Here is a 9325-nt window from a genome sequence, read left to right on the forward strand (position 1 = left end):
TAAACATTCAATTAAACCACAAATATTTTTAACCAAGTTCCTGTTAAAAATACAAGGGAGGGTCTGAAGGAGCAAAGTCCTTCCCACTGTAAGAGAAGATCAGGTTGGAGACCACCTGAGGAACCTGAACATACCTAAGTCTGTGCAACCTGAGAAGATACATCCCAGAGCTCCAAGGGAACTGACTGATGCAGTCGCCTCACGTCTGCGCCTGGACAGATCACGTAACAGATGCTGCTAGAAGCTATGGTAAGGCACATGGAGGACAGGGAGGGGATTCAAGACAGTCAGCACAGCTTCACCAAATCTTCAGGCAAATCTTGCCTGGCCACACTGACGGAGTGACTACATCAGTGGACAAGGTAAGAGCCACTGATGCCATTTATCTGGACTTCTGTAAGGCCTTTGATGTGGTCCCCCACAACATCCTTCTCTCTAAATTGGAGAGATATGGATTTGATGGGTGAACTGTTTGGCGGATGAGGAATCGGCTGGATGGCCAAATCCAGAAGGTAGTGGTCAATGGCTCAATGACCAGATGGAGATCAATGACGAGTGGTGTCCCTCAGGGGGACAGTTTAATATCTTCATCAATGACATCGACAGTGGGATCAAGCGCACCTTCAGCAAGTTTGTGGATGACACCAAGCTCAGTGGTGCAGTCGACATGCCTGAGGGATGGGATGCCATCCAGAGGGACCTGGAGAAGAAGCGGGCCCATGTAAACCCCATGAGGTTCAACAAGGCCAAGTGCAAGGTCCTGCATCTTGGTGAGGCAATTCCAAGCACACATCCAGGCTGGGCAGAGAATGGCTTGAGAGAGTCCTGAGGAGAAGGACTTGTGGGTGTTGGTGAATGAAAAGCTCAACGTGAGCCGGCAACACGTGCTCATAGATCAGAAGGCAAACTCTATCTTGGACTGCATCCCCAGCAGCGTGGCCAGCAGGGCAAAGAGGGGATTCTGCCCCACTCTGGGGAGACCCCGCTGCAGTGCTGCCTCCAGCTCTGGGGCCACCAACAGCAGAAGGACATGGACCTGTTGGAGTGGGGCCAGAGGAGGCCACAGAGATGCTGCAAGGGCTGAAGCCCCTCTGCTGGGAGGACAGGCTGAGAGAGTTGGGGGGGTTCAGCCTGGAGAAGAGAAGGCTCCGGGGAGACCTTGGAACAGTCCTTCAGTATTTCAAGGGGGCCTGTGAGACAGATAGGGACAGATATTTGACTAGGGTCTGTAGTGACTGAAGAAGAGGTAATGGTTTTAAACTCAAAGAGGGTAGATTCAGACTAGATAGAAAGAACTTTTTTACCATGAGAGTGGTGAAACACTGGCCCAGGTTGCCCAGAGAGGTGGTGGCTCTCCCATCCCTGGAAACATTCCAGACCAGATTGGACAGGGCTCTGAGCAACCTGCTCTAGTTGGAGGTGTCCCTGCTTATGCCAGGGGGGTTGGACCAGATGGCCTTTAAAGGTCCCTTACCACCCAAACCATTCTATGAACTACCACTATCATTCCGGCTGCTCTGTGTGTATACATATATCTATACACACTTACGTAAGCCTTTAACAACTTCAATTTTACTCTAAAGTTCTGAATTGCTTTAAAAGTCTCCTGAGGTATTCTCCAAAATATCCCTTCCAGAGATAATGATATTCAGGTCCTGAACTGAACACCTTACTTGAGGCTGTTTTACAGCAGAGCAGCAAGGTTTTGTGCAAGGTTTTGCTTGAGTGTCACCTCCGGCCGTTTGGCCCATTTCTGGGCCCGGACCTGAAAAATGGCAAAAGGTGGTTTTCACACTACAACGGCCAGGAAAGCCTGCAGCCCCAAAGTCTGGCTGGCATTGCAAGCAGTTCCCAGAGAAGCTCCATCAAATTGACAGTTCTTCTTGCGCACACTTTCACCTTGAGGGTCAAATCCAAATGTTTGGCCCATTTCTGAGCCCGGACCTGAAAAATGGCAAAAGGAGGTTTCAAAAGCAAAATGGGGGAGAATGTTTCTGGGCCGTCTCTCAAAGTTCTTCCACCCCCATGCGTCAGCCCCTCCAGAAACCACTTTTCTATTTGTTCATGATGGTTCTAAACCTCTGTAACAAAACTTCTCCATGTCCTCCCCATTGTAGTGCTGCTGTTATCATGGATAGCAATGCAAAGATTTTCGAAGAAAATTATCAGATACACTTGGAAGCTAAAGGTCCCGATAAGAAGGAAAAGAAAATACTTTACCATGGACATGAGACTGTTGGAAACTTTTTCCTGGTGCAAAGTGGAAATTTCCAGCTACCTGCAGGAGACAGTATTTTTTCATTTCAAGGTCTGAATCTATATAAATAAAGCAGTTGTATTGGTGTTGGATCTTTACATTTTTCTTTAAACAAGATATATACCCAGCAACTCATTTTCATAGGTGACAGTATCAGCAGACACTGTCCTAACAGAAAAATGCATTTCCTCTCTTCCTCACAGGCAGTCATGTGGGAAGCCATAATTACATACTGATGTTGATAATAACTGTTCTATGCAGATTATTTTAGCAGACATAAAATTGTGAAGAAGGAATTAAGCTATTGGGAGGGAATTGACTGCTGCTGCAGAAATACAAAAGGGTATCACAGAAAATGAGTGGATAAAGTAACTGAGAGGGAGAGTGAGAAGGGTAAAAAAACCTTAATACAATAAACAACAGTGATCTTATGTATGCACCCATGAAAATAAGCTGCATGCAAAAATAAAGGACTATACCTACAAAAAAAACGACAACCCCAAGCCCTCCAAAACCCCCAAAAGACAAAAGGTTGTTAAAATTTCATCCTGGAATCTGAAAGGCATCTGGACATTAGGTGGCACTGACACTTACTAGCAATCATACACACTAATTACAATTAGCTAATTACAACTTTGATGTCAGTGCAAACCTACTGCTTATGTTAACTGAAGATGTGACTAGAAAAGAGATGTGCTAAATTGCAAGTGTGTAACAATGGCCTCCAGAAATTTCCCCAGTGACACCCACCACTGGACCCTTGCTACCTCCAGCATTCCCCTTTGAATTTTTCTCACTCATCACACTTTGTGATCGAGGGTCCTGTAATGATTCCGTAGCTGTGATGATGCTCAAACCCTCAAAACACAATGACTGGCTTTGTGAGTAAAAGATTTACTTTCCAGAAATATAGAATGTGGTCTCCAGGAAGAGTACACAAAGGTGTAAAAAAAAATACAGTTTGAGTTAAAGAAAAAAAAAAATTAGCCTGGGTCTGACATCTAGAAAGTACTTGGGTAGATAACCTGCATGTCCAAGTATTCTGGGTTTGGTAACTTGCCAAACAACAGGGTAATTACATAGTTTTCTGGTATATCTCATGCTACATTTTCATACACCAGTTGCAAAAACCACCTCTCTAATTTTCAGCTTTGACTACCAACTCCAATAGTCTTGCTTCCACTGTTTTTCTAAGTAAGATAACATGTCATTCTCTCCAGCACCTCTGCTGGCAAGTTGTTGGTTACTGCTATCTCCAGCATCCTCTGGTGGTCTCTGCTTTAAGACTAGAAGGGCAGGTGGGACAAGCTCATGTCAAAGCAGCTGCCTCTCCTTCTCCAGAAACCTCGGCACAAAGACTCCCTATCAGCGGGTAGGAAAAGCTAACCATGATGCAGCAGGTTCATAGCAAAATCCATCTCTCACCTTGTTGACCTCTAGGAAACCATACACTTGGCAGCCCTCATTCTTCTGTTCTTGCATTTTCTGGCTAAACCCTTCCCTTTTGCACTGCTCTATGGTATCTGGATTCTTGAAGGCCCAGCCTCGCCGCCTGTATGCTTCTCTGACATCGTCGCAAGTATTACAACACCTGCAAAAGCACAAGCACCATCTTACCATCTTCATCGCTAGGAAGAGATGCCCCAGCTCAGGACTCGAATCCTTGGTGGATTTTTCTTCAATAAAGCAAGAGAGCAAACATCAGGGACTGGACCCTGAAAGCTGGCCTAATGCTTCTGAAGGAGCTCGAGCTTCTCCATGTACTTTTTCAGGTTTTGGCATAAGAATACAAGCTGTTTGAATGCAGTGCTCGAGCCCGAGTAGGTCTTTGCCTGTCCATTTAAGCAGCCAAGACACCCCTTGGCAAAAACAGTTTGCTAGAAAAATGACATCAGTGTCCCACAGTTCTGAGGAGTTTGGAACTTCCCTGGGTGAACAAAGCATCTGCCTCTTTCTATTCCTGCTTTTCTCTCTTTTAGGCCAAGACTGTCTAAATGGGAAGGAGGGTTAATGGCAAACCTTCTTCATTACTTTTCTACCTCTGGAAGATCTTGGTCACTGGAAAAAATGTTTTTCTTTCTTGGTTCCATGTTTAGTTGGACCAAAGAAAAACTTCCCTCAAGATGGAAACATCTGGACAGACTGGATCAATGGGCCAAGGCCAATGGGATGAGGTTTAATAAGGCCAAGTGCCAGGTCCTGCATTTCAGTCACAACAGCCCCAGGCAACGCTACAGGCTTGGGGCAGAGTGGCCCGAAAGCTGCCCAGCAGAAAAAGACCTAGGAGTGTTGGTGGACAGCTGGCTTACCATGAGCCAGCAGTGTGCCCAGGTGGCCAAGAAGGCCAATGGCATCCTGGCCTGTATCAGGAATAGCATGGCCAGCAGGAGGAGGGCAGTGATGGTGCCTCTCTACTGGGCACTGGTGAGGCCTCACCTCGAGTGCTGTGTTCAGCTTTGGGCCCCTCACTACAGGAAGGACATTGAAGTGCTGGAGCGTGTCCAGAGGAGAGCCACCAAGCTGGTGAGGGGTCTGGAGAACAAGTCCTATGAGGAGAGGCTGAGGGAACTGGGCATGCTCAGTTTGGAGAAGAGGGGGCTGAGGGGAGACCTCATTGCCCTCTACAACTCCCTGAAAGGAGGCTGTAGAGAGGTGGGGCTTGGCCTCTTCTCCCAAGGGAATAATGACAGGAGCAGAGGAAATGGTCTGAAGTTGCGGCAGGGGAGGTTTAGATTAGATATTAGGAAGGATTACTTTCCTGAGAGGGTGGTCAGGCACTGGAACAGCCTGCCCAGGGAGGTGGTGGGGTCACCATCCCTGGAGGGACTAAGAAACGTGTAGACATGGCTCTTCAGGGCATGCTCTAGTGCAGGAAGGACCCAACTTGATAGATGGGACAATCAATATCAGAGAGGGTAATAGCAAAGAACAGTCCAGAACCTATGGATCTATTCTTAGAGGAATTTGCAGGTAGGAAGAAATGAGAAACACCAAATTAGAACTGTTGTTTGTGCAAGTGCTAAAAGTCTGGTCTTTCCTTCTGTAAGGATGCAAAGCCTGGAGAAGTGAGAAAGCAAAGCCATAACCAGGTTTTCTTCCAAGACAGCTTGCATAATGGTGAAATAATTTACACAGCTCCCCTTTGGACACCAAATAACCCCAGAAAACATTCCATTTGCTGAGATACAACCTTTATGCTACTGCAAAGGTAGAGCAATTTGCACTGCCCTTAAACAGACATGTATACACCCTCACTCTTCACATTCTGAACACCCACAGGTGTACCAAAACCATACCAGTTCTCAGCATTCTCTGAACACATGCCCAGGAGGATTTCATTGCACAGACCTTCACAGGCATTTGGAAGAAAAAAAAAAAAGTGCATGCAACGTAACTGTATAATTGGAGTGCTAAGATACAAAAAGGTGTAAAGGTTACCGAATGTCCTCTGACTCTGCCCCGTAACAGCTCTCGCAGCGATCGGCATCCAAAGAATTTGGATCAAACACTTTTTCTTCTTCCTTTCCCAGCTCTAAGACAAAAGAGGATTCAAAGTGATGAGGCGTGTCTAGAAATGCTATCTTGTACTCTTGGTTTGTTCTACACACGAACACAATGATTTTGTCAGAAGCTGCACATCCTGCACCCAAATCCCACCCGAAATGTTATGCATAGAGCCTGGGGAGGTGTGAAGTAAGACCAAGAAGCAGAATATATTTATCAGGTGCACATTAACACTCACAAAGCACGTGTACTAAGGTGCAAGTTTAGGCTCAAGGGTTGAGCCACTGGAGCCTTCCCTGGAGAGAGGCTCTTTTCTCTAACCAGGCTGTCACATTTGTCAGGCCACTGTGATTTAAAGATACAAACAAAGCCAAGTGTTGCCAGACCAGCCGCTTGATTTCTAGTCGTAAAAGACCATTAACTCAGCAGCTTTATTCCTGAAATACACCTGTGAGTCCCTGTCATAATTTCAGAGGGACTAGACAAAGATTTGCCTCACAAAAATAGAAAGCATAACAGAAGTTTGTCTGATCTGCCAGATTCATGATTTGGGTGCTAGAAACTCAAGAGTTGATGGCATTTAAATGCTCTTCAGCTGTCACTTGCTCCTGTGAATCTCAAGATGGGCATGCAGTGATGGAAAGGCTATGAAAGCACCCATCCAAGAAAGGCAGAAGAGCATCTTACCGTGCCTCTCGGCCTCGGGAGTCACACGATTGCCAGCTTTATCCAAACGCTGCTTAAACAGATTGTGCTCTACATCCAGCTGCTGCTCTCCTGCTACATCCATGGCATCAATGCTCAAATCTGAAACCAGCAAGCAAGGAAAGTGGTCTGTCAACACACATTTGTGTGGCAGGCTGGAAGGCTGTGTGCCACACACTGTGGCAGGCTGGAAGCATTCAACCCACGAAAACACAGAATCTTTCAGCCAGGGTGACAACAACGTGCCAAACTAGAAGAATGTGCACGGTTGGGCCCAAGTGATGTACAGGGAATAAACCACACATTGCAGCAGCCTAAATGACCTCTCCAAATAGGGGTTGGGTTTGGTGTACAAGGAGCACTGTTTCCAGCTACCAGAGAAAGTAGTATCCTGAAAGGTAAGTACACTTTAGGCAAAACCCCAAAACCCTCAAAGCCCATGCTCAACTCAAAGGAGTTGAGCTTAAAATAGGCAGAAAGCTGCCTCCTGTGTCTACCCCCTCACCCTTCCCCTTCAGCATCAGCACGTTTCCTTGTGATCCCTTTTCACAAAGATGACTGAGAAGGTTTGTTGTCTCTGTCTGATGTTGAAGCACCATGATGCACTTGCTGCCTATGTGCTCTCTTATAAGACTGACAGCTTCTCTGCACAAAACAGCAGAGGCTTCCAGTCTTTCTGGCCTCCACAAGCCCTTTTAAACGTGAGGAAGGCAAAGACCAATTAGATCTTGGGTGGCCTGAAGGAAGTCAGACTCACTACCCTCAGAGCCCAGTGCATTACCCAAAGGAATGACTACAACAGAACAAGAGGCGGGGAAGATTAGTGCACAGTTGGGTGACGAGCACAGCAGTAATACCGAGTATGATTTGCACAATTTTCGATCATTTCATCCTGTGACTTTATTTTGAATTTAGTTAAAAGGTAATCAGACTATTAATGTTTGTTCTGATTTTTAAAATTGTGCAGAATCACAGAATCATATAATTGTCTGGGTTGGAAGGGATCTTTAAGATCATCTGATTCAATCATCAACCTAACTCTGATAAAAAACCATCACTAAACCATGTCTCTAAGCACTATGTCAACCCGTCCTTTAAATCCCTTCAGGGATGGTGCCTCAACCACTGCCCTGGGCAGCCCGTTCCAAGGCTTCATAACCCTTTCCAGGTAAATTTGTTCCTAATATCCAATCTGAACATCCCCTGGCGCAACTTGAGGCTGTTTCCTCTTGTCCTATTCACCTGTGATTTGGGAGCAGAGACCGACCCCCCTGGCTACATCCTCCTTTCAGGGAGTTGGAGAGCGGGAGAAGGTCTCCCCTCAGCCTCCTCTTCTCCAGGCTGAACCCCCCCAGCTCCCTCAGCCTCTCCTCACAAGACTTGTGCTCCAGACCCCTCACCAGCTCCGTTGCCCTTCTCTGGACCCGCTCCAGCACCTCAATGTCTTTCTTGTGGTGTGGGGCCCAAAACTGGACACAGCCCTCAAGGGGGGGCCTCCCCAGTGCCCAGTACAGGGGGACGGTCACCTCCCGAGTCCTACTCACCACGCTGCTCCTGACACGGGCCAGGATGCTGGTCACACTGGTGGCTCGTGTTCAGCCGACCAACACCCCCAGGTCCTTCTCTGCCAGGCAGCTCCAGCCACTCTGCCCCAGCCTGTAGCGCTGCAGGGGGTTGGTGTGACCCAAGGGCAGGACCCGGCACCATATGGCATTACAGTCAGAATTTAAGTACAAAAATCACAGGAAAGCTATACCTCATCAATTAACTTCCAAAGGAGACTCTAAAGCTTTTCAACAATACAGTCAAATCTAGAGTCCTGAGTGAACTCTGTGCCAGCTTTTTCAGTATTGACACACCCTCTGACAAAGTACACCACCACATGTAAGTGTCAATCCTCATTTATAATCTAGCAAAATAATACTGCCTGGCTGGAAGTGCTGGTTTAAGCACCCACCAGGCCTGGCTGGAACCACCGTGTAATCCCACGGCATCACCAATTCCTCCCCGTCTGTGGCCCAAGCAGCACAGGTCTCAGAAGCACCAGGCACACCATTGAGGCTCTCGGACTCTCAGTAAGTGTGAAAATTATCCCCAATAGTCAGAACTCCGACTCACAAGCACAAGGCATATGTGGAAAAACAACATCCAGATTGATCTTCAGTTTATCTCCCCTTGATTTGTCAACGTATAACTCCGGATGAACCTATGAACAAAGCAAAAAAGAGTCCAGTTCCACTTGGAAGTAAATCCAAAGGCCTATTTCCCTCGACTGCTCTGGCTCAACCCACCATTTGGAGGACGGGGGGTTTGCCAGACACCCCAGCTGCTGCCTCCCACACCACCCGCGGCAGCTCAGCACCCGCCCTCGGGGAGACTTGTGAAAAAAGGCCGGGATTCGGGAGTCTTATACCTGGGGGTGGAGGGGGGGTCCCTCGGCACCCGCTCTCTTCGCTGTGCGTTGCCCGCTGGCAGACACCCGGCAGAGACTCTGGGCCGCCTCCGGGCCACCGCGCTCAGAAGGCCACAAGCCCCCTCACACCAGCGGCTCTCGGAGGGCTGCCGGCTCCCCGCGCTGAGGCGACCGGGCGGGGGAAGACGAAGCCCCCAGCAGGTCTGCGGCGGGGGAAGCGGCAGCTGCCCGGGCAGCCCGGAGGAGGCGGCGGGGGTGGCCTGCCGCGCCTCCGCACCGCCGCCGCCATACTCACCTCCTTGGTGAGGTAGTACTGCAGCTCCGAGAAGAAAAGCAGCGCCACGATGAGCCCGCTGACCGCTGTCACTGCCGGGGAGACGAGAGTCGCCGTCAGCCCCGCCGCCCGCCTCGCCTCAGCCCCGCCGCCGCCTCCCACTCCCACCCCC

General features: G+C 48.5%; 1 protein-coding gene across 1 annotated transcript in view; it reads right to left on the bottom strand.

Moving 5' to 3' along the window:
* Positions 1–9286, bottom strand: part of ERGIC3 (ERGIC and golgi 3) — a 30927-nt gene extending 21641 nt beyond the window's left edge. Inside the window, exons 1-6 of the mRNA XM_014961181.1 lie at positions 9175–9286; positions 8585–8672; positions 6449–6568; positions 5696–5789; positions 3683–3848; positions 2221–2278 (exon numbers count right to left, since the gene is read on the bottom strand). Of these exons, the coding sequence (XP_014816667.1) occupies positions 2221–2278; positions 3683–3848; positions 5696–5789; positions 6449–6568; positions 8585–8597 (451 nt within the window). The 5' untranslated portion in view covers positions 8598–8672; positions 9175–9286. The remainder of the gene's footprint in view (positions 1–2220; positions 2279–3682; positions 3849–5695; positions 5790–6448; positions 6569–8584; positions 8673–9174) is intronic.
* Positions 9287–9325: the final 39 nt, after the last annotated feature.

Source organism: Calidris pugnax, unplaced genomic scaffold (genome assembly GCF_001431845.1).
Source record: "Calidris pugnax isolate Ruff unplaced genomic scaffold, ASM143184v1 scaffold518, whole genome shotgun sequence".
NCBI classification, from domain to species: domain Eukaryota; kingdom Metazoa; phylum Chordata; class Aves; order Charadriiformes; family Scolopacidae; genus Calidris; species Calidris pugnax.